Consider the following 24,652-nt stretch of genomic DNA (forward strand, 5'->3'; position numbering starts at 1 on the left):
CCTGTCATCGGAGAAAAAAAAAGAAAAAAAAAGTTTCACAGCGTTCGGGTGATGGCTGATACGACACGCAGAGGAGAAGGACACTTGAGAACGGTGACGACGCTGATCGTTTACGAAATATGGTTAATCCCCGAGACGCTTGTGTGAATGATCATCGTTGCGTTGCAGTTGAGGCATAAAAAGAGACATGCAGTAAGCAAAAGCGGGAAGTAGAATGTTTCAAGCTACTGAGTTTAGTCTCAAAGCGTGAGTTTTGAAGTCTTGATCTCCTTCCAAATACTGTGTTGTATCGAGATGTGGAAATTAAGTTAATAGTCTGTGCAAGTTTGGAGTGACGATAACTTGGCGTGATTGATACATAGAGAGAGAGAGAGAAGCTGTAGATGGTGGGTGCATTGAACCGGTCGTTTCAGATTGCCATGTGCCGCAATGCACGGAGCACGACTTAGTACTGTACCTGGATACCAAGGTAGGTGGTACCTTGGTAGATTAGTCCCCGCTACAGAGAAGCATTAAATTGAAATTGTGCAGTAATAGAACCAATAGACAAGACCAAAGATCGAGGAACCGGGCTCCACGTCCGATAATCCTTTCGAAGGTTCCATGAAACCTTCTCTACCTTAGGGGAGAGCTAGCGACGTGTGCTCCCCCTGAGCTTGCAGAGATGAAGACTTGAAGAGGATCCATGATGTAACGCAAGGCGTCTTTTCTGGTTGCTTCTTTTTCAAAGGGTCTTTTTTTCTTCTTTCTTTCTTTCTCAACGAATAGACTCGGGAATTAATTAACTGGATGATCTGTTGATGAAAAAGAAAACATATCGGATATCTGCGTTGCTTTTTATGCAGAGATCTGCTGAGGGGACTAGGGACGGAATCGGTCTTGATCAATTGCGATTCGAGGTTACTAACCGCCACACAGTCAGTGCGACATGGCGTTGCTTTGAACTGTAGATTGAGCCTAGAGATAGTGATGGACGGGATAGAGTTCTTGATAACGTGTCTACGTTGAAAGCTTCTCGGGCCGTATCGGTTTTATGTGTAATTGTATCCGTAATGCGGGATTCTTTCCTCCGATTTCACAACAATTCATGCAACCGCAATCAATAGACTGTTAAAACTGTACGTCCTTCCAGAAGGAAAAAGGGAGGGGAGGGAGGGGAACCACACCACCACCACCCATTCTGACGGTTTCAGGGGCTTATCCATGTCAAGCCATGCTTTTCTCCAAGCCCCTCTTTCTGTCTTTTCTGTCTTTTCATCTTCAGGCCGTCTTTTGGGCGTCAATCTTGGTTTGTAAGTAATTGTAATTCCCATGTGATGGTCATAGCCATGACAGCAATATTTCTTGTATTTTAGCTTGAGTAGACTAGACTAACTAACTAGTCCACGGTGATGTGATGGTCCGGTCAAACAGATAAATGGGATTAGCACCCCTGTTGATCCCTGAATCATAAATTCTGAGCGAACATGGATTAGAAGTGGTTTAGTGAATGCTTGGTAACACAATCAATAATACCGACCATTTCTTTAGGTTTTCTTTTCTTCTCGCTGTGAGTGAGGATCAGGGTCTTACTATAGTGCAGGTACGGTACGATTCATGCGCTTGCGTCTGCGTCTTGTTAAACAAGGGATCGTTATTTCTAGAAACCTTCTTTTTGGTCAAAACTTAATCGCCGTCGATCTATCAGCCATCAAAAAAAGGAAATAAAAATAAACATCTTTGATAGCAATTCCGGAAACAAGGAGTGAGAGAGAGGAAAAGAAGAGAAAAAGATGGCTTGGGCTAGTTTGAAACAGAAGCACTGGGGAAAATAAGTTATTAATGCCCAAAGAGATGCACGTCCCCTAATAAGTCAAGTCACTCACTCATTGCACGGACTGTATCGCTTGGAGTTGCGCCCTGTAGTACAGTGTCGACTGTGCAATTGTCCGCACTATGCTATGATCCCCTATTTCTATTTTCCCCTCCAGATTACCAAGTCTCTCTCGATCTGTTGTTACACAGATTTTACATGAACTACCTATCTAATATTTGTCGAGTCAATCATCGAATCATAATCAGCATGTGAACAAATGCATGCCATTAGACAATCAGCCCAGCGCCTACTCACTGAACCCTCCACTCAACTGGCTCCAGCTCCAGCTCCAGCTCCAGTTACAACGCCAGCAGCCCCCCCGCTAAACAGTCCAGTAGCGCTTCCGGTCCAGCTCTCCAGCCAGTCCAATCCGTCCATCCATCTTACTTCCCTCCTTTTAAACATCTGCCGTTTGGTTTAACCTAAATCAACGCCCAGCCCAGCCTCGTCGTCTCGTCTCGTCTCCCCTTTGACTTTGACTTTGACTATCAGAACCAAGAGGCAAAAGAAAAAAAAAAAGATTAGACTTTGGACGATTAATTAATTCTATTCTGTTCCTCTTTGTCTTTGTTATACATCGGACTACTTGGCCCGCCTGCCAGAATTAGAATCTCTTTCTTCAACACCGGCATCGTCGATCCGCTTCTCTGAACCCCCCCTTCGATCGCTCCACCGCCTGACTGACCCCGAGACCACCTCTACACTCTCGACCAGCCATCACCAGGCCCGGACTACCTCCTCTATAGCTGCCCATTTTCGAAAGGGACGTCTACGCGATCTGTCTTCTATCCCTTGTCGTCGCCTTCACTCAACAAACCGTCAACACCTCAACCCCTTACCCCGCCTGTCTGGGTCACTATCTACTGCGAAAACCCCAGCGCCCGCCAAAGTCTTACTCTTCGATTCGATTCACCGCCGGATGACGTCGAACCGCTCGTTGAAACGTTTCTGAGTCGACGCCAAGCGACATTCCTAGACCTTGATACCAAAACAGACAACCGTCCCGAACCTCCCTCGACAACCTGCGTCTCCTCGCATCTCCCTGCCGCCGCTGTCGCCTATCCATTCTCCCAACGCTTCCTCTTTCGACGGATGGCGTAGAAGGCTATGGCCCATGCCCCGTTGCTACGAAATAATACAACTCCGGCCTTTCAGCCAAACTCCAACGGATTCGGTGGCCTTTCGCAGACCAGTATGAACCATGCGCCGCGCGCCAGCCAGCTTTCGGGCTCGACAGCCTACACTGGCTCCTCAGCTTCTTTGAGCTCCCTCGCCACGACCATCACACCTCAAAATGGCGGTCCTGTCCATGCCACGGCCAACATCATCAACCAAAAGGCCGATGCTTCGCGATCTTTGTACCAGATCTGCATCTCTCTGAAGCAGCGCCTGGCTCAAGTCCCTGGCTTTGGCCCGTATCTCGACGAGCTCGATCCCACGGATCCTGTCGATCCTCTATGGAACCTTTTCCGATCTGGATACCCTTTGCTCCTCATCTACAATGCCTTGCGACCTAATGACGAGCTCAAGGTCGACGACTCTAGCGCTAGTGAAGCTAAGAAGTCCAAGATCGCCATCTTCAAATTCGTTCAAGCATGTATGAAGGAACTAGACATTCCTTCCTCTCAGAGCTTTGTCATCACCGACTTGATGGGTAACGACACAAGCGGTTTCGTCAAGGTTGGTGCCTTTTTTGTGGTAATTATGAACTAGGCTCATTAATTGTATAGGTTACTCAAGTTGTTAACTACGTCTTGGACCGAGCAGAGGAACGCGGCTATCTTATGCAAGCTCAACCTGATATCGAGAATAACGAGCCTACTGGAGCGCAGATGACCTACCGAGATCATATTATCAGGGAACTTGTCGACACTGAGCGGAAATACGTCCAAGATCTCGAGAATCTGCACGACTTGAAAAAGACACTCGAACAGCAAGGCGCAATTCCCGGTGATACCCTGCATCGGATTTTCTTTAACATCAATTCAATCCTCGATTTCCAGCGCCGATTCCTCATTCGAGTCGAGACAACAAACTCCATGCCTGGCCCAGACCAACGATGGGGAGCTCCGTTTGTTCATTACGAGGATGCTTTGATCGACATTTACCAGCCCTTTATCGCAAACCAGCGCAAGGCCGCAATGGTTGCCAACCAGGTTTTCGACAAGATTCAACGTTCTTCGCACCCTGTCGCAGCCGATTACAACACTCTCGACGGTTTCCTGCTCAAGCCCATGCAAAGACTGGTGAAATATCCGTTATTGCTCAAGGTGGGTTGATGCGCTTCACGAGCTGACCAGCAACTAACACAAACTAGGATCTTAACAAGAAAACTGAGGATGACACGATCAAGATGGACCTGACCAGCGGTTGCGAAGCTGCTGAAAGAGTCTTGTCCAAAGCCAACGAAGCAGTCAACCGTGACCTTTTGGACGAAGCTGTTAAGGATCTCACCGGCCGTGTGGAGGACTGGAAGAGCCACAAGGTGGAGCAATTTGGCAAGCTCCTCCTACATGGTGTGTATGGAGTCATCACTGGAAAGACAGATCAAGAGAAGGATGTAAGCTGGTTCCCGTCAAACTCACCCGAATTATACTAACACCATCAAGTACGAGATCTACCTTTTTGAGTCTATCCTTCTGTGCTGCAAGGAAATCTCATCAAGCAAGAGCAAGGATAAGAAGGACAAGTTGCGTTCAGCAGGCCCCAAGGTCCGAAACAAGAGTGCCAAGCTTCAATTGAAGGGTCGCATCTTTATGACCAACGTGACCGATATCGTGTCGTTTACCAAGCCAGGTGAGTTTGGAACTCGGGCGTCCTGATCAGCAAAACTAATTATTTGCAGGCAGCCACAGCGTGCAGATCTGGTGGAAGGGAGACCCAGGTGTCGAGAACTTTATCATCAAGTTTTTGAACGAGGAGACTTTGAAGAAATGGGTGAACACTCTGGAGGCCCAGAGGAAGCATAACGTGCCACGCCAATCAACAAACTCGGACACACTTTCAACCGACTTTGCCTGGACACGAGATCAAGTAGCTGGCCTGGAGAATCCCTATCTGCAAGAAAACGACGACGACGACGAAGATCTTGGCCCAGCAACAGCACCTGCCGGGTTCAGTGGAGTTACTCATCCTATGAGTTTGGGGCCCAGAACAGCTTCAAGCAACAACCTTCGTGCTCGAGCAGGAACTGGTGAAAGCTCTGCGTCTCTTGCCGGAATGGTGCGCGCTCCTCCACCTCGATTCCCTCTGCCTGCACCACCCGCATCACTCAGCCTTCAGACTCCAGCAAACGGCGCTCACTCACCCGGTGCTTGGGCAGGCGACAGTTATTTCTCCCCTGTCACTGAGTCACCAGCTTCGACAAGGACGAGCACTACCAGTGGAATGTTCTCAACCCCTCAATATGGGTTCCCCAAGAGCTCCACTCCCAACCCACAACAATGGGAAGATGCCAATGGCAATCGATACACTGCTCCCGCGATGCCCCGTGCTCCGTCCCGCGATGGTCCCTCACCAAATCCTAATCGCAACCCCCGAGGACCTTCTCTGCCGGCAATGTCCTCTAGCAGCCAGGCCGCTCTGGCGGCACAGCAGAGGAACCGTTCGTACAGCACTCCCGATATTAACGGACCAGGAATGCCACGTACTCGCCAACCTAGCCACGGAAATATCCCAGCCGTGCCTGGCATTCCCCAACACTTGCATCCTGGCCACAACCCCAACCTTTCTCGAGATCAAACAGGATCGCCCAGGATTGATCAGCCCACTCGAGCCCAGACCAACAGCCCTGGAGCTCAGCGAGAACGAATGCACAAGCCTACAGGAAGTGTGGGCGGAAGCATGAACCATTTCCCTGCTCAACCAATTCACCCACGATCCATCACGCCAGGTGGTGGAAACCAGATCCTCCGGGTTGACCCTGCTACTGCGAACTCGCGAACGGTATCCCCAGCTCTTGGTACAGCAACAGTGCCGCCACCATCAGCAAATCCTCTAAGCCCCGAGATGCCTCTGCCAACCCAGCTCAAGGTTCGAGTGAACTGCGAATCAGGCAATTACGTTACTTTGGTGGTGGCCTTTAACATCACCTACCAATCTCTGGTCGACCGCATCGATGCCAAACTCGCCCGCTTCACTACCAGCAGCATCAGTAAGAGCATGCTCAAGCTACGATACCGTGACGAAGACGGCGACTACGTTGCCATCGAAGGTGACGACGACATCCAGATCGCCTTTACCGAGTGGCGCGAGGGAGTCAGGAACATGTACTCTGGAGGCGTAGGAGAGATAGAGCTCTTTTGCGTCGGCGACACAGCCTAGACTACCTATCATGCGCGCGCACCCAATGTCGATTGACACCCGGAGAGGAGGTAGAAATGGTGCATTGTGCTTGGGATACCCACGGATCATTACCGCATTTTTCGGCGCACGGAAAAAAGATATTCTACATTTTTTTACTTCGAAACTCATACCATTACCATGATCAAGGCACGATAACGAACAAACCAAGGGCGTCTGGACGGCTGGACATGGGCCGAATCATACCATATAGACGGCAAGCGACTCGACTTTTCGAAACACATCATCTCCTTTTTTTTGTCATTATCTAACGAGAATTGCCAACTCGAGCCACTCTTTCGTCCCACGGACGCACTTTTCTTGGGTTACTTTTTGATCTGGGGTGGCTGTCTGGCATGCAATGCCCAATTCGCATGCGTCTTGATGGCATTGTTATGTTAGACAGCTGTCTCACCCCATGGAGTCATCATTGTTCGGTTCCTGGGATCACATTACATCTTGTCAGTTTTTTTTTTCATGGGTTCCGGCGCTACTATTAAGATATCGGGGGCGTTTTCTGTCATTCATTGTCATTTACTTTTTTTGTTTTCTCTGTGTTGTTTCTTTTCTTCTGTTCTGTTCTTCTGTCCCCTCCCGGGTTGTCGTTCCTTTTGTGTTTGGGATTTTTACTCCCACCTTTCGTCGTGTGTGCATAGAAAGGAAAGAAGAAGAAGAAGAAAGCGTAGGGGAAATATGGGCATTGGGTGTGCGTGTGTGCGCTTCATGATGGGTAGAGAGAGAGTGAGTTGTGGTTGTGGGTTAGAGTAAGAGAGAGGGTGTTTTGCAGAGTGAGTTAGGTAGTTGAAATGCAAACACTTTGAATGAAGCATGTTTCTGTTCTTGTGCTGTAGATGTCGTGGGTGTAGGATTGACTCGTCTCGACATTTCTTGTGTTCTGTCGCATGCCGTGAGTTGTAATCATTCGTATTGTAATTGTACAGAGATATTTATACATCTCTTCTTTCCTCTTTCCGTCTATCCATCCCTGTACGGGTATTGTTATACAGTAATCCTTCCCTTCCCCCTTCCATTCCATCCAATTCGTTCGTTCGCTCGTTCGTTCGTTAAAGCAGCGCTCTTCTTCTACCACCCAGTATTCCCAGTCGTTTTTTTTCGCATTCGCCCTTTACTTCTTCCCCTTCCAAGTAAACGCCCCCTTTACTTTTGCTTCCTAGGCCCAGTCATGTACTTTTGCATACGCGCCAAATGGTAATTAATAGTATTCGTAGGCGCAGGAGGAGCAGCGGGTCCATCCATGCATTTCCGGAGTTGAGTTTCTACTGCTGCGCAGCCTGTTGCGTTGTAACCTGCAGAAGCCCAGCATGCTGTTGTTAAAAATCATTAGCCACTATTTTTTTTTGTTTCTCCTTTTCCCTAAATTGTAGCTTCTGACGGGTGGAGGAGGGCGTGTGAGAAAACACGTACCGAGAACGCTGGACATGATGGCAATACAGGGGTTTTCCACTTGACGCTTTGGGTTGTGTACTCGTAGAGTCTTGAGGGGGGGAAGACGAATTGCTTTGTGATTGCCAACCATTTTTGCGATTGTCGAGGGAGACACGAGCCTGTATTGGATTGAATGGATAATTGGGCGACGACTAGGTGAGGGTCGTGATGATGGGGGAAGTGGAAAGTTTGGAGTTGATGTCACGTGCTGAGGAGATAAGATAGTGGATGATAAGATTGCGCGGGACTTCCCCCACCTCGTAACAGAATTACTTATAGCAGCAGTTAGACGTTATTCGATTCAACTCGGTGGGTTACATGATCTCTACTCTACGGTTGCGATTAATCTTCCCCTTGGTCAGCAAAAAAAAATCACAAAAAGATGCAAAAAAGATAACTCCGGTACAGGGAATCGAACCCTGGGCTCCGCGGTACTGATCTCTCAGGTTATGAGAGCGCGAAATGTTAGCCACTACACCATACCGGAAATCGGAATTGGTGATTATTGGAAACTGTTGCGCGAGTTGGAGTCCATGTAGTATTGACAGGAATTAGAGAGCTACGCCATGGAGTGATCCTGTTGAAGCGTACCATGATATGATGGCTGTGTTACTTTCAACACTGTCTTTTTATTTGGAGGATCAAAGGGAAAAGCCACTATTAGACTTTTAAAGATAAAGATTATTAAATTATTCGCAGGATTAAAGTTGCATAATTATGCAGCTATTAAGCCAGTCTTTAAAAGTTAATATAACTTAAGAGAAAAATAACTTTCTTAATAAACCTAATATAGAAATAATAAGAAGGAATAATAAAAAGAGTAATAAGGCTATAAGGCTATATAATTTAATAAGATTTAATAAAAACTTAATATTAAAATAAATATATAAAAAAAATCTAAAATAATATAATTATTTTTTTATTATTTTTATTTAATATAATAATTATAATAAAAAATAATTAAATAATTAAATAAAATATTCTATTTTTAATATATAGTATATTAAGCTAATTTAATTATAATTAAAATATTATTATATTATATTATTATATTATATAATTACTTAAATTAATAAAATTAAAATTACTATTTAATCCTTAAGGCCTTAAATTAAGTTAATTAATTAACTCTTAATAAGCTATATAGTTTAATAATTTTATTAAAATATATCTTAATAAATTAAAACTAGCTAATTAAAATAAAAAATAAAGTAATATTAATAATATTTAGCTATAGACTTTTATATCTCTTTCTATCTCTCTAGATCTCTATATATAATATATATAGGGTTATAGAGGAGAAGGACCTGCTTAATAAGTATTATTATAATCTAAGAGGTAACTCTAAAGAGACTATATTCCTTAATAAATCACGCTATCTGATGTGGTTGATGGAGGTGAGGCTTCTCGTCACGACAGTCGTGACGATCAAAGTTGCATAACGTTGTCTTCCTCTGTCACCATTGAACTTAACTTACACTGCCGTGAGTTCAACTGTGGCCCAGCCTTCAATACCAACCAACCTCAACTGCAACAGACAATAAATAACAAGTCATCCTTAAAACATATTCTGCCTTGTTGTAAATCACCTCCTCCGCGTGATACTTACTACTCGCCACAGATCCTCAAGCACAGCCACAAACCCCGCCACACTCGTGCTGCCAAGCTTGTGACGTCTGCCAACAACACATCCATCCATTTAGGCCCCAATATCATTCCTTGTTATTGCATGACATTCAGCATAAACGCGTCACTGTAAAAATGAGATCGCCAGACAACGATAATCCTTCGTGACATCACGGCGCACCCAAAACAATGCCTTAAGCGGTGACTTGTACCGCTTGGCTCGGGTATGACCTCAGTATATATCCCCAGCTCGCCAAGCATGCATCCTCCAAGGCTGTGTGACGGAGTAAAAAAAAAGAGAAATAGGCAAGTTCCGAGAATATCATTGCCACTTGTCTGTCATGAGAGGTTTATATAAGTACTCGAGAGCGCAAGAAGGTTCCTGATATAGATAGATAGTATCGTGTCAGACTTTCTTTTTTTAGTGTCAAACCAAAAAAATATTACTTGCTATTCTATTCACAATGGAGAAACCTAGTATGTTTGTTGATGAGAAGAGAGACAAGTTATTGAACTAACAAGATTAAAGCTGTTACTCAGAATAACTACAACCAGCCTGAGCAGTCTCAGTACCCTGAGCATACTACTCAACAGGACGTTCACAACCAGCAGCATCCGCCGCAGTACGATAATCGAGACTTTAGCTCTCCTCTCGCTCAACCACCACTTACAAACAACCCAACCAATCCACCGCCTACACACCAACCACAAGGTCAAAAGGATGGAGTCTTTCCACCAGCGCAGCAGCAGCAGCAGAATTACCAGAGCATGCCCATCCAGAACCTACAAAGCCAAAGTGCACCTGTAGTCTGTCCAAGCTGTGGAGTTAGAGCCATGACAGTGACAAAGGCCGAGTCTGGAGGAATGACGCAGTAAGTACCTATGACCCTGTTGGACAAATATTTATGTACTGACTGACTTGGGCGTGTAGTGCTATTGCGGCGGGTGTATGCTTTTTCGCTTGTTTGGGTTGTATTCCCTATTGTATCTCTTCGCTGAAGGATGTTCATCATCAGTGCGGAAACGTAAGTCGTCTACTCGAATCGAGGACTCTCAAACATAATGTGCTAACGAGACCAACCAAGTGTAACATGCCACTTGCTGATTACCACCGAAGTGGTAGAACTGAAGTGCGCTGTTTCCAGAAGTAGCGGGATGCTGATATTGAAGGACCAAGAGAATGTTTTTGCTTAGAGTTGGTTGCGACATGATACCACATGGATTATTTATTTTTGCTATTAATTGAACTTTGATCTCTGCATATCAGACAACCCAGTAAACGTTTTGAGTCTTGACTTGTGTTTGTTATGCGATGACCCTCGCTTTCTCTATACTAACTATGTAATCCACCTTCAACCAACCGACTCTATCGTTACATACCAATTCACTTAAACAATGTCAAATTTCTCCTCATCCAGATCCATGCTCTCTGTTGGTGCTGGTGCTGGTGCAGGGGCACGAGGAACACTTCTCAGTGCTGCCCAGCCTGATTTTACTACAGGTTTTTGGACGGGCTTTGGTGGCGGCGTGGGCTCTTTCTTCACCTCATCCTGGACTTCCTCCTCCTCTTCTTCTTCTTCTTCGGCTTGCTCGTCGCCCTCTTCACCTTCTTCCTCTGCGTTTTCTTCTCCCTCCTCATCGTCATCATCTTCGTCGTCCTCATCATCATCGCTATCGTCATCATCAGACTCTCCCGAACCGTCAGAGTCGGCATCACTACCAGGATCATAATCCTCTTCATCCTCATCCTCTTCATCTTGTAGCGCTTGCTCGGCATCTTGTTGCGCCTTTGCAAGCTCAGAAAGGTCACCACCAGCTGCTGCTGCTGTCTCCTCGCCTTCTTCGGCATTCTTCTTGGGTCCTCTGTTTTCAGCAAGTTCAAGCTTGGCCTTTCGTTGCTCTGCCATACTTCGGTCCTGTAGGCGCTTGTTCTTGATGTAGTCGTCAATACCGCCGTAGTCTTCCTGGTCAATCATGGAAAACTCAACCTCCTCTGTCGCATCGCCCTCGCCTGCAAACACCTCAATCACAACGTTGAATGTTCGCTGGAGAATATTAGTAAAGCTTGTCGCAGCAATGCGGTTCAGAGGTATAAACATGAGCGGCTTCTTGAAACCCCAGAGAATGCCAGTCTCGAGAAAGAAAAGGTATCCGTCTTTGGACCCCCTGAATGCCTTGACGTGAACGGCCTTTTCGCTCGGTCTGTGAGGCTGTCGCACCATGCTCTGGAACTTGTTGGGGTTTGACGCAACGATGTCAATGCCAATGGGCTTGAGATGACGGTTCAATGCCCAGTGGAATAGGGACTTGTAGTTGTCCGATACGGCTGCCGCACTTCCAGCGTCAGGTCCACCTATCGTGCCCTGCTTGGGCGCCGTCGCGGGTACTGTAAAGACAAGCGGCTCTTCGGTCGGGGGGTTCGTCTTGGAGGGAAGGCATGTTCCTCGTGGGAAAAGGACGTAGTTGTGCTGGACCTGGTTCTTTTCGGGCACGGGGAGATAAAAGGCATATTCTACCAACAAATTAGCACGCAACTCTTCATGAGGTCACATCAACGCGTACCAATATCTGACCACGCGTATGTTATGGCTGGAATAGGAGCTGTAGTGTTTGGTGTACGAGCGTAAATGTGGCCGTCGGTAAAACACAACTCAAACTTCTTCCTCTGAGGTACGGAAACGGAGATTTCCTTGATTTCGAGCAAGACAGTCTCATCGGCGGCATTGGTCTCGACTTTGGCACGAGGTTTCGTGCCATTCGCGGCTCCGTTGGTTTGTTGAAGGTCGACTCTTCTCTTCTTGTGCGCGGGTTCAGCGCTCCCATTTAATAATTGATCGTAAACATGGGTCGCAATTTCGTTGAACAAGGCGATTCTTGCAGGAGAGTCTTGGGGATCTTGTTAGAATATGGTAAACATGTTTTCAGGGGTTGGTTGTTGTTTACCTGCTGCTTTCTGGATGCCAGACAGAATATCAGGCCTGGTACCAAATACTGAGCCCAGCTTTTCTGTATCGAGAGTTTTGCCCATGGTCAGTCTCGTATAGATGTCAAAGTATCGAGACTTTTTTTTATTTTGGGTGGGAAAAGGATAGTGTATGGTGAAAGAATTGTTTACTGTTGGTTCGTGGCGATCAAAGATGCATAGGTCATCATATTTCGTAGGTTCCATGGATTGCGATAAGATAGCAGCGATTCATGTTGGAGAGCGCTTATTAGTCAGGTCCCGGGCTGCTTTAGCGCTAGAACATGCAGTTTTTAGTGGTTTTACAGGCGCTGTCGTTGACTTTCAGGGGATTAGGTATTCACCCTATCAGCTTTTCTGACGTCAGGCGACCTGACCCGCGCTTCAATCCCCCGCGACTTTGAAGGTGCCCAATTCACAATCACAATCACAACCACAAGTAACACTGACTCTTGTCACTATCGTTCGTTGTTTCTCTTTGATTACAAGACATTCACCATGTCTACAACGTTTCCAAATCTCTACACGCACCGCAAGGTCGCTGATTCAGCAGCCAAAGCGTGTGACATTTGCTACAAGTCAAGCACATCCGTCTTAATCACTCCAGACAAGAAGGTATGCCTGATGAGATATCTCAAGGCCAAGCAAGGCAGCTGAATATCTTTTCATTTTTGCACTCGAAAACTTATTCGTTCACATGGTAGGATTTCTTCTTTGTCTGTCCCGTTCACTTGAAGGATCGATATTTTGCGACACCAAAGATCGATGAGGAGGCTGCCAAGAAGAAGCGCGATAAAGAATTGGAAGAGGAAAAGGAACGCGTCATGAAGGAATACGAGGAGAAGCAAAAGAAGAAGAAGGAAAAGGAGTCAAAGAAGGATGACAAGGACAAGGACAAGGACAAGGACGACAAGGATAAAGATAAAGAAAAGGACAAGGACAAAGATGAGAAGAAGGACGAGGACAAGGTGAGTTTGACACGCAACAAATGACCAACAACTAACAACTGGTCTAGGACAAAGACGAGAGCAGTCCTGCCCCCGAGGAAGAGCCTCGTGTATTCGAGCTAAAGGCGTAAGTCTCTTATACCTCCTAAGTGTCAAGATACTAACATCACCCAGCGCCTTTTACCAACAGAGACTGTTGAAGAAGCGACAAGCCGAAGCTGCAAGACTAGACCGAGAGCGATCATCAAAGCCAGGGTATTTCCCATCTGTGCCATCCGATGCTCCCAGTCGATGACGGGAATCATGACACTGCATCATCACTCCTCAGTCTTTGCGCTTGAGATCAGAAATGAATAGGAAGAGTTCATTTTCCCTTTGTTACGCGGCATGGTCGAACGGTCTGTATAACAAATAAGAGTTTGAATTGTGCTATTTTGCGCAATCACCTTCAGTTCAATTGTTGGGTCTTGACATGGTATTACCTCCGACTCTCATTGTGCTGTGCATGGAGCTTCAATCACAGATCACATGGACAGCTATTCAAGTGTATATAAATGCAAGTAAAGTACGACGTCCCCACCTTGAGCTCTCTTCATCATCGCGTTCCATTGCGAAGGCATATCGTCCATCATTACTTGGACCTTGAAGATGCGCCGATAGCCACTTGTTCATTTGAGGTCGATTCCAGGCCAGTGTGAGTCATTCTTAAACGTGATCAAGTTATGGGGGTCAACCAGTGGTAGACAGAGCCTTGGGTGAAGTTGCGTACAGGCTGTCCCTGTTTTTGTGATCAACAAGTTGAATGCCGCTCCTTCGAGTCTCTATCCAAACACTCCTGTTCTAATGACTGTTTGGTCACAGGGGATGCCCAAGGTCAGGGACTGCGAGCCTTTGTGATAGTAACTGGCTTCCAATTCACCAGTTTGTCTCATATATCCTTGGTATGAGCTGGCTCTTGCTGGTGTAGTGCTTGAGGATGTCTTCCCCAACTACGAATAGCAGGTTCGCCATGACTGTACGTTATGCCACACAAAGTACTACGCAACGTTGTCACTTACGGGGTTTCCTCGAATAGAACCGATTTGGAAGTTATTCTTGCATGACTGTATCAATTGACCACGGCCATTCCCGAGTTACGAATTGATGTCCTGGATGAAAGAGACTGCTACAGTATCCGGGCCCAACAACACCTTGACGTATCTCACAAAGCAATCGCAAACAAGGCCAAACAAGCTCAGTACAATTCTTCAGTGAACGTTGCATCCAGACAAATATACCATAGAGTGTATAATTGACACTTGCAGTTGCAACACATCCAGTAGATATTCACTCTCAACCATTTGTAGTCTCAATTGAACAGAATTTCTGTGTTTAGATCTGAAAGATAGTCAGCATGAGCAACGTTTACACAAAACTGCGCTGACAGGAAAGTCCCTGCATCAGTAACGTTGTAGCACTTCAGTGACAAGTTTGCTACAACTCTTGCAACTACAGTCAACTCAGTGGTAACCCTTTGTCACTCCCTTGGTCAAGGTCTTCGCCGCACAGTAGGTTCACCCTTCAATTCTACTCTTCTGCCACAGACAAACAACATCAGTATCCTCCCAGCATGTCTGCGCAAGCCACATATCCCCCACCAGCGTATAAATACATGTCTGTTACACATCACGTCTGCGGTTGGTCACAAACCTGTATCTTATCCCGGTAAGAGACAAAGTTACCAAGAAAGGTCCCAACTCCGGGGTAATGCATCAACTACAAGAGACAACCATCCATCCCATCACTGGGTGTGTCCATGTAGATCTTCTTTTTATCCCACTTCTTACATACTGACCGCGCTGATTATGCCCAATTTCTGAAACATGTACATATTTCTTTTCTGCGTGCGATTGGTCTGTTCGGAAAACGTTTTTTGCCAGCGAGCTACATACATACATACTGCAACATACCCATCGAAAAACGACATGGGATTCTTCCCCAAATCTCGCATTCGTCAGCATCTAACAGGATAGTCATCAATGGGATGTGACCCTCCCTGTGCGGGGCCCGGGGTTTGCTGTAATCCTTAGTGCTTACTCTTCTGGTGCGGCATCTTCAAGAGCCGCGACAATTACCAGTCAGATATTTTGACACTGTAGGTACAGCTATGATGTGATTATTGTTGTGCCGTCTCTCATTGCTCAGATATAGACGAGTTACATGCGGAGGGTATCGTGACAGCTCGTCAATGGCTCGAGTCATCAACCATGATGATTTGATTGCAGCACCCCTTGTCAGATCTCCGCAGAATCACGGCACCAGCCTTTTTTATTCCTTCCTTCCTTGGGGCTATTTTGTTCTATTTTCTTTAGTCCCATGTAAGACGGTTGACGACTCGCGACTCGGACCCGAAGCTCGCACTTTTGACCGCGTTAAAAGAAAGAAATAGGATCTTACATAACGATGCCAAAAGCTTATAGACCAAGACCCAGATTTCAAGTACTTTCGTCTAGGTGATGACTGCAGACGAAATAGTGAGCGAGGGAGTGAGTGACATGCATCAAGGATCACCAGCCACGCCGCTAGGTACCTGAATCCCAGCTTGAAAATGCCATGGCATGAGTCTTTAATAGCGTCACGTCGTTCAACATTACCTTGAATCCAAGAGCCCAGGTTTTCGTGACCCATCTCGGACTTTAGCAAAGTGCATTTCACTCCACATCATGGATTATAGGGCTGACATGAGAACAGACATGTGACGATCAATGCGTGCTTCTCATATTGAGCTGTGCATACAGAGTATTGATTGTGGCTGTCTTGATGATAGCTGTGATAGGGACCGGCCACTGCAACACATTGGACGAAATATACGGACGAGTGACATACATGCAGCTCTCGACACAACGTTTGACGTCGGCTTTATTGACAAGACATACCTATTTTGACAATCGAGTTTCATGCTGTGGGATATCGTAGAGTAAGACGGTAATGCCCGAGATCAAGCTCAACAGCTACTATTACTACGGAATCTCCTTCTCTACAGCTTCGAGCTATATAAACAAGGGTCCAAACACGGCAAGTTCTCATGGGTTGGGGTAGGATTCAACCACGCGGCGGTGAATCTTTCCATTTGTAGACGTTTAGCCCAGTGTCAACGACGGTACTTGTATGCCGTCAGATTAACAAGTACCTTTTCTTTTTTTTCCAGGGATGTGTGCAACAAAGAAGAGAAGCTGACGCCCCTCCCTCCCTGCGTGAGTGAAACCCTGCCTCGTTCTAGGGCTTTACTGGAAGAAAAACTTAACTTTTTGTTGAAACAATGGAAGCTTGGGACTGGGTGGTAGGGCTGACAAAGAGAGCTACAACTTTCCAGGACAAATGGAGCGACGACTGACTGATGGATGTGAGGTTTTGAGTACCATTGCATCGCTCCCGTTCCTCAAACGGAAACCAACGCGTCGTCGAAACGATTACTCTTTTTAAACCAATAAGGACATGCATTCAATATCATGCAGCTACCGATAAAGCACACTGCGGGTAGTAGTACATAGTAGTAGTAGTCTCCGCAGACTAGAGGAGAAACAGTCTTGTGTGTGTTGTCTAGTTAGCTGTCAAACCTCATGACCAGAGTAAATACACAGCTGTCACATTCAAAAAGGGTATCAAGATGCGAGCTTCCCCCTCTTGACCAAAACGTCATCAACATATCTACCGAGATGGGAGGAAGAGGAGGAAGAGCTATGACCACTTGGAATCCAAGCTGTACCCCCGTTTGATCGTTGGTGTTGTTGGTCGAACAAGGGCTATCTATCTATATATGCAGATGATACAAACCAACATTAACAGGGCGAATCGCCGAGTCAGAAATCTGCTAAAACCATGGATTATACCACCCCCAAAAGGCAATCGCCGATACCTGCTTTCACAAGTCGAAAAAAAAGAGAAGAAGAAAAAGTAAGCAGTCTTTGCCAAGAAGAGAGAAAGAGGCTATTTTCATGTCCCGTCCCACATGTTTATTTATCGTGATACAAAAAGGTTAATAAAAGCCCACATCAATAAAGAAGTCCAGTCTTTTTTGAGAACTCTCCGGAGCAAGGGTAGTTAAGTTAGTTCCATGCAAAGACCAAAGAGACAAAGCGTGCTGACTGGCTTACTTACGGAGTGAGGGGGTGGGCAGACAGGCAGGCTTCCAAAATATCTACTAATCTATCATCAAGGGCGAAACTGCAACCGGGCGTATTGTAGATACATATGCGTATCGCATATATATTGTTTTATTCATGTCTTTTGCTATTGGTTGAGGAACGAGTCAGCCCTACAGTGGCTTGGTCCAAGTCCACCTTTTTGTCGAGGAACTCTCATCTCATCTTTGTCAAAACTCCCAACGCTAGAAGAAGCGTCAAGGTAGGAATATCAGATCCATATAGGGCTTATCACATCACAGTTATAGGTTCAAAAAAAGAAACGGTGTGCTCCTTGCAGGGCTATGAGGCTCTCTCTTTCTCTCTGGGGCGTGTTTTTGTTTTTTTGGAGGGGGGCGTTGAAGTATTGTATCACTTCAGATCAAGATGTCTTTTTAGTGCTGATGGGATCAAATACCTCTCTCTCTCTCTCAAGCCTTTTGAACTACCGTATGTCTTCGGACTTGAAACCGCTCGCATCGTCAATCCATGCTTCGGAAATGACCCACATGAGAGAAACAGAACCATGCCATCAGTCATCATCTCGACTGGAGCCCGAACCCTCCGGTCGATCCCAGTCTCTCTCTTCCTTCGGTTCAGTATGCCCATAACATGCGAGTTTTCTGTCTCTTCCTCTTCCCACGCATGCACGTCTTGATCATCTCACGCCCTGTAAGCCCTAGACCTGCCTACCCCGCTGGGCTTTTGATCCTCCTTGTCTCTCAATGGTTCACTCGCCAAATATTGCTGCCGAGGGGAAAAGAATGTAACCAGACAAGGTAGAGCTTCCCAAAAAGCATCATCATATCCTCGACAGGGTAGAGCTTCCCGAGTGATAGGCGGACCCGTCAAAGCCAAGACTTCGGGGTCCTGTAGGGTTCTCGGACATGTCATTCGGGGGCTCCACGGTGGAAACCGGAGTCTTTCAAGTCACGGATATGGGCTCTTGTTGATCGGGCTTTTTTCACGCGGAGCAAGAAGAGAGAGGGTGTATGTTGTTGATCTGGGTAAGTAAGATTTCCCCCGTTTCCCTTGTTCCTCACAAGTTTCCGTTCCGCGGAGCTAGACCGGGCGGCATCCGAATCCCCATACTCTGACCCGTCGGCCGCTTCACAACATCATCCACCCTCGCTTTCTGTAGCGAAAACGCCGGCGTCACCCATCCACCGCACGAGCACCGGAAACCCTTCCAGTCATACCGACCTACACCAGCACCGCACTTGTCATTCGGGCACAGCAATCTCCCGTTGAGTTCTCCCTGCTCCAGCACACCACGCATCCAGCTCAAAGGCTCGACAAAGTAATGCTGGCAGGTAGAAGCCGAAGATTGCTTGTCGGAGGGTTTGTGATTCATGATAAACGGCGCCGTGACAAGGGTGCGGCGACACTTCTTACATCGTAGACTAAGACCTGAGTCATCTTGAGGCTGCGTCTCTTCATCCTCGAAGCGGAGCCTTGTCGGTGCCTGGCCTACTGCAAGGTTCTCGTCGATTTCACGCTTGTAAGCCCATCGCTGGTAAACAGGGTGAGATTCAACGTCGTCTGGACATTCCATCTCCCACCATAGAGCGAGCTGCTCCATGAAACCCTCGTTGGGTTCAGCCATGGGTCTTGTTCGGCGGACAAACGTGAGAGCTGCGTGAACAGCCTCTTGGGCTGTGTCTTTTCTCGAGCGCTTCTCTGCTGTTGTCTGAGTAGTGGTAGCATGAGTCGGATCCGATATGGAAGTAGGTGTAATGTTAGGATCAAAGCGGCTTGGATATCGTCGAAGGAGATACGCAATGACAGCCGAAACAGATCTCGACTTTCCAGCAGCGCAGTGAACAAAGACACCACCCTTCTTCTTTCTCTTTTTCTCCGTCATGTCAAGATCCTCAACTCCCTTTTCTATTGAGACACCCTCATCTCCTTCATCTGCATGCTGCATATAGTTCGCGCCAAGACCCTCTTCAATAAATCTGACAGCTTTCGGTAGCTCAATCAGCAAGTCAGCATCCTCCACATCGTCAATATCGATAAGCTGGTGACGAAAGTCCTTTCCGTAGTCGATCCAGGGTTCGTCCTTGAAGTTTTTGAGGCTGGAGATGTCGAATGGTACGAGGGATAGGACGTGGGTTATGCGACGGTCGGTCAGCGAGTCGGAGCGGCGCAAGGCCCAGAGACTGGAGGATCACTCAATTAGCATTCTGGTTGTGTCTGTGTATGTGTATGTGTAAAGTGGTTGTGGCCTCGTGGCGTCGCAAGTACTCACCCTCCAACGAATAGCTCATCCTGACCATCAATTCTACTAAGAGCCATTTGAGCAATGCTTTGCTTAAGAAGTTCAAGTTCTCCTGGTTAAAACTTGTGACCAAATTCTTCCCACTGCTGTGGTTTCTCGTCGTCCTTGTCCTGTCGCAAACCCAAATATTCTTCTTCCCTTTCGTCCTCTGCCAGTTTGATCGTCGTCGTCGTCGTCGCAAGTTGTCTAATTAGACGTCTCGTCGCGTAAAGATGCAGAAATGTGTAATCAATCCTCCTAGATTGTTGTATACAGTAGTAGACTCTTCATGACAGAAAAGTAAAATTAAGCTTCAATCTCGGTGTGAATCATACATGAATGAATGACCTTTACAACATTTTTGCCCCTCCTTCAACCGCCACAATTAAAACTACCCCGCCATGTTGCACCGCCATAGTAGCACTACGCCACACCTCGTACCAAGATCAGTACGACAAGTTTGATCTAAACCCAAAAAGGCATTTCAAACAGCTACCCTCGAAACACTTTATATCCGACCATTCTTTTTATTTCCGAATGGACACAGAAGCGAAAGTGGTGTGAGATAAACGAGAAAAGAAAAAAAAGCCCAGCTGAACTTTAGCTGAAAAAATTAAAAATTAAAAAACATCGTGAATGTTGTACGAATTACCGGAATGGGATTAAATGGCTGATATTGGATATTGGGATCCAGCGCTTTTAATTCCGCCTAGCTGGAAATGGAGTCCCGAGGCAACGGTTCATTCAGCCTGAGTGTGTGTGCCGATAACTAACTGAAACTGGGTGATGGTGATGTCCCTCGACAAGTTACACTCAGCTTTGGCAACACTCTTTTCACGCAATCATTGATATCACATTCACCACTCATATTCATGACAAAAACTCAAGTATTTAAATTTGATTTCAATTTTGTTTTTCTCAGACTGCTATATCTATCTACAATATCCCAAGTCTGATGTATTCGCTTAAATTAAACAGATGCCTATCGCGCCGTAAACCCGTGACCCCCTTTCCATGATTTGATCCTTTTTGTGCCGTTACCCATGTAGATAAGATAGAGATGATTGATGCTTTGCAAGCGACATTCAGCATCAAGCTGCGTGTCAGCCAATATGTATGTAGTGTACGAAGTGAAAAGGCCCTTGCTTGTCCTCCTCCCCAATCTGACTTTCCCTTCCTCACTTGTCAGGAAGAGAGCCTTGGCTAGCACAAATTGGCTAACCCATAAAGAACAACGCCAGGCTTTTGTCTGCCATGAATTCTCCTGTATGTACTCCTTTACCAAATTCCGGTAGTTGTGTAGCTCGTCCTTTGACTGGGTTTCCCGGCAGGGATGTCAAGCCCAGTAAGAAAGTAGCGCCTCCACAGATGCATGGCCCCAGGCGATGCGTCTGGTCAATTGTGTGTCGCTACCTGATTTTTTTATATTCCATCGTCAAATTCATTCTCGCAATATGTCTCATAGTGTCAGGCTGGGGGTGGGTTGAAATGAGCCCAGCACTATACATAGTAATCGCGTCGAGTGCCAAGTGTGGCTATTGAAAAACGCCAAGCTGGAACATGTTGGTTTCATGTCGCTTGAGAGATCAAACGTTAAAAACAGTGCTGAAATTGTGCAGATGCAACGAGAACATGCCAAGGTAGCGTTGGTGTCTGTTGTCCCTCCCTTCCGACAGCACTGCCACAGTAGTAGTGCTTCAGCCCTGAGAGGCAGCCAGGCAACCTTGGACGGATAACCGCATCCCTACATGCGTTGAGCGCGCGGAAGCACCAATTGATCCGAGCGATCAACGGACGCAGTAAAGCGGCACCTTGATTCGTTTTGGACTTGCCGCATCTGCATCATGCGGCAATCCGCCCACGCGATACAGAGTTTTCTCCGCGTCTGTCGTATGCCTCGCCATTACAAAGTCGCTGTTTGGATAACCTGTTGATCTGTTGCGGGCGGTTGGCGTCGCACAATTACCGCTGGCTTGTTGTTTCCAGGCCTTTCAGTGGTATGCTGATTGCAGCACGCAGATCACTTTCTTGATAGACGCTGATCTTCCAATAGAAAGTTTCTTGGAAATAGACCCCACTGATCCTTCTTGGTACCGGCGATTTCCCTTTGGTACCCCGCCCTCATCCGCCTGATCCTCAACCCATCAAGAATCGTCAACACCCACTAAGCACTTGGCCTTGACTCGTCATCTAAGCGGCCGACTTGTATGTCGTCTTTGCTGGGATTGACCAGAGAAAGTCTGTGCTGCGCAGTGCAGTGCGGTGAGGTGCTTCGGGGTCGGATGATGCATTTACCGAGGTGTTGGGTCTTCCTCGAGCATGCAGGCATTCTCCAGCATATTGGTCCACTTTCCACTCGTGCCCGCGTGGCTATGCTTGAGATGCTGTCTGAAGTGATCCGCTCGGAAGAACTTTTTAGACGAGTTGCACTCTCGGAACTTGTGCACTTCTTGCAGATGCCTAATTCGTTCATCCCAGTCCTGTTCAGTAGCGTGTCGAGGCGCATTACCGCCGTTCAAGGCACCAGTACCAGGGCCGCGTCCAGATCGTGTGAATTCATCGCCGCAGTAGCCACAAGTGTCAGCTTCGCCAGGTCGGTTAGTAGAATCGTGAAAAGCCCTATCGTATCCAGAAAGAGCTGAACATGACCACGAATGGCGGCGCACGTGGAGGGAGTTTTGGTGGCGCTCTGCCTCGTTCTTGTTCTTGAAGCGGTTGCCGCAGAATGAACACTCGTATTGCTTCTCAGCCTCGTGAGCACTAGTTATCAGTCAGCATTGAGTACATAAACACACGTCTCACGCAGCCTCAAGAGTGGGTCTGCGGACATGTAAATGAGATCTGACTTACTTGAGTTCCTCAGCCGTCTCGAACCTCTTGGGCTTCTTGGGGCAACACTCGCACATGAAAAAGCCTTGGACTTTAGATCCGCCCGGCTTCTGTACTTCGGTAATCTTGCGTGTGCTTGCACCCGAGACAGTCCTAGAGTGAATGGACCCCCGGCCAGAAATGGAGGTTCGAGGGCTTGGGTTGAGGGAAACGGGGGCTGTATAAGGCGAGTTGCAAGAGGTGGGTGAGATGCCACCGGGGGAAGGGCCCACAGGTGAGCGTCGGCCAAAAGAGTTGACAGTTGTAATACCAGCAGGGTGCATTGACATGGACATGGTTGAGATGTACGAGTTGGATCGCGATGTCGATACTGAAGGCATTGTAGCACCTCGAGGGAGGCTGGTGAAACGACCTGGAGATGTACGTCGGGGCATACCAAGAAGGTGCTCGTCATTGGGACTAGCAGCCCTTCTCTTCTGTCCGCCAGGAACGTAGGCATCGTCAATATGTAATCTCTTCAAGGACTGGCCATCTTCCATTTCCATATCCTCTGCTCCGTTGAAATCATAACTAGAGTTTGTTGAGGTTGCATCGTCGCTGTTGTTCCTCTTTGATCGTACTCGGGGTGAACGATCGATATCGGAGCTATCATTGGGTGATCGGTCTCCATGGTAAAAGGGTGTGCTTCGGGGAGAGATGGCAGAGTGGATTGGTGTATCGGTAAGCCTTGCAGGAGATGCTAGTATGCCACCGCGGGAGTGAATGGGGAGTTGTACAGGCACACTAAGAGCTGGAGGGAATCGTCCTTCTGCAGAAGGTCTTCGGGAGAGGAGCTCGTTTGCCGAAGCACTGAGAAGGGATCGAGGTGGTGTTTTTTCTAAAGGTCGGGTTTGGTCAAGCTTCTTCTTGAGGGTATCACCATCTACATCAGCCGGGGATTGGAACTGGTAGTGGTTGTGGAGGCGGCCAAAGCCTGTGGGAACGGATTCGCGGGATCTGTGGATCTCGTTAGTCTCATTGAACGTCTTAGTCAAGCCATTGGAGGCCTGAACTGAACCAATGCTCAATGCACGGTAGCCCTTACCTGTCAGTTGATGAGTAACTGGCATAACCCTCATCTCGTTCGCTGGTGTTGCTTCTTCGTTGGTAACTTGGACGGTCTTCGTGAAATGATGAGTTCATGCTTCCGTAACCACTTGCAAAAGAACCGTGGGCATATTCCCGCTTCTCTCTCATATTCTCTGCCAAAGCACTAGGTTGGTCGTAGCCGGGGTATTTGGGAGGAGGCAGTGGTGGAGGAACGTCGTCTCTTTGCATGCCAGGTATTGACATGGCAATACTTCTACTAAAAGGCGAATCGTGGTGGTTCGCTCTATGTCGGTCACCTGAAGCAGGGACTATAATGCTCGGGAGAGCCGGAGCGGGCTCTCTATATCGGGGAGGAAAGGCCATGTTGTTTAGCTTGGCAGTTGGGACGACTCGAGCTGAAGATGGAGCAAGAGGCAAAGCAATGGCAGCTGAAGTTTGGCGAGGTTGGACCTAGGATGACATAGGACCGAGACTATTCCGTCATGAAATCGACGGATCCGAGGACGTAAGAAAAGGTCGTTTCCCGGTGACTAAGTATGCTATTCTTTATTTTTAGAGGTCGCCTCCTTTTTGTTCAATTCGATTCTCAATTCGGTTCCGAAATGTCGGGTGGTGATAGGGCAAAATATGGGGTGGTTGTGCGTGCTGTGGCGATGATGGCTTCTCGGCAGCACCGAAGATTGCTACTGTATGCTGGTGCAGCTGGCTGGGGCAGAAAGTTGGACGAATGACAGAGCTTATCGGGGGGTGAGGTGATCTGTAAGGCGGGAGAAAGTCGTATTTGATTGTCTTGGTATTTGGAAATAAAGATTGGAGAATTGACCGAGAAAGTGAAAAATATAAACAGAGATGGATTGAACAAGTAAAACGATTAAATATGGAAGTGCGGGATGTGATGTAAAAAAAAAGAATCCAGATGAGAAGGGGAAGGTGGGAGCAAGGGCGGTTAAAGTTCAGTGACTTCAGTTCAATTTGACCCTCAGGTTAATGAACCGACAGCGATCAAGCCTGTGTTGACGTTAGGTGACGCTCGCTGCTGGACTTTTTGCCCTGTCACACCCTCTGTTCCTGACTTCGGCAAGCGTGCTGGGACCCTTGTAGGAGTGCGCCTACGCCCTACGGGGGTGGAACTTAGGG

The 24,652-nt window shown here is 47.1% G+C and overlaps 7 protein-coding genes and 1 non-coding gene across 8 annotated transcripts; 3 read left to right on the top strand and 5 right to left on the bottom strand.

Moving 5' to 3' along the window:
* Window positions 1-3,049: 3,049 nt before the first annotated feature.
* Window positions 3,050-6,178, top strand: FPOAC1_003659 (uncharacterized protein; the record flags this gene model as incomplete). Its single annotated transcript, XM_044848218.1, has 5 exons — window positions 3,050-3,535; window positions 3,586-4,125; window positions 4,173-4,415; window positions 4,465-4,651; window positions 4,701-6,178. The coding sequence occupies 5 exons, from the start codon at window positions 3,050-3,052 to the stop codon at window positions 6,176-6,178; spliced, it is 2,934 nt and encodes a 977-aa protein (XP_044714134.1).
* A 1,176-nt stretch (window positions 6,179-7,354) lies between these two features.
* FPOAC1_003660 (uncharacterized protein) lies at window positions 7,355-7,733 on the bottom strand (the record flags this gene model as incomplete). Its single annotated transcript, XM_044848219.1, has 2 exons — window positions 7,355-7,521; window positions 7,622-7,733. The coding sequence occupies 2 exons, from the start codon at window positions 7,731-7,733 to the stop codon at window positions 7,355-7,357; spliced, it is 279 nt and encodes a 92-aa protein (XP_044714135.1).
* Window positions 7,734-8,039: 306 nt separating this feature from the next.
* FPOAC1_003661 lies at window positions 8,040-8,129 on the bottom strand. The gene has a single exon. It is a non-coding gene; the product is annotated as a tRNA-Glu (tRNA).
* Window positions 8,130-9,732: 1,603 nt separating this feature from the next.
* FPOAC1_003662 (uncharacterized protein) lies at window positions 9,733-10,419 on the top strand (the record flags this gene model as incomplete). The annotated part of the gene is made up of 4 exons (XM_044848220.1): window positions 9,733-9,745; window positions 9,798-10,140; window positions 10,200-10,293; window positions 10,354-10,419. The coding sequence occupies 4 exons, from the start codon at window positions 9,733-9,735 to the stop codon at window positions 10,417-10,419; spliced, it is 516 nt and encodes a 171-aa protein (XP_044714136.1).
* Window positions 10,420-10,656: 237 nt separating this feature from the next.
* On the bottom strand, window positions 10,657-12,296 carry FPOAC1_003663 (uncharacterized protein; the record flags this gene model as incomplete). The annotated part of the gene is made up of 3 exons (XM_044848221.1): window positions 10,657-11,780; window positions 11,831-12,154; window positions 12,212-12,296. The coding sequence occupies 3 exons, from the start codon at window positions 12,294-12,296 to the stop codon at window positions 10,657-10,659; spliced, it is 1,533 nt and encodes a 510-aa protein (XP_044714137.1).
* A 432-nt stretch (window positions 12,297-12,728) lies between these two features.
* FPOAC1_003664 (uncharacterized protein) lies at window positions 12,729-13,472 on the top strand (the record flags this gene model as incomplete). The annotated part of the gene is made up of 4 exons (XM_044848222.1): window positions 12,729-12,845; window positions 12,935-13,198; window positions 13,246-13,304; window positions 13,352-13,472. 4 exons carry the CDS (start codon window positions 12,729-12,731, stop codon window positions 13,470-13,472), a joined length of 561 nt encoding a protein of 186 aa, XP_044714138.1.
* A 4,904-nt stretch (window positions 13,473-18,376) lies between these two features.
* On the bottom strand, window positions 18,377-19,635 carry FPOAC1_003665 (uncharacterized protein; the record flags this gene model as incomplete). Its single annotated transcript, XM_044848223.1, has 2 exons — window positions 18,377-19,499; window positions 19,589-19,635. The coding sequence occupies 2 exons, from the start codon at window positions 19,633-19,635 to the stop codon at window positions 18,377-18,379; spliced, it is 1,170 nt and encodes a 389-aa protein (XP_044714139.1).
* A 2,253-nt stretch (window positions 19,636-21,888) lies between these two features.
* FPOAC1_003666 (uncharacterized protein) lies at window positions 21,889-23,878 on the bottom strand (the record flags this gene model as incomplete). The annotated part of the gene is made up of 3 exons (XM_044848224.1): window positions 21,889-22,357; window positions 22,448-23,422; window positions 23,511-23,878. 3 exons carry the CDS (start codon window positions 23,876-23,878, stop codon window positions 21,889-21,891), a joined length of 1,812 nt encoding a protein of 603 aa, XP_044714140.1.
* Window positions 23,879-24,652: the final 774 nt, after the last annotated feature.

Source organism: Fusarium poae, chromosome 1 (genome assembly GCF_019609905.1).
Source record: "Fusarium poae strain DAOMC 252244 chromosome 1, whole genome shotgun sequence".
Taxonomy (NCBI): Eukaryota; Fungi; Ascomycota; class Sordariomycetes; order Hypocreales; family Nectriaceae; genus Fusarium; species Fusarium poae.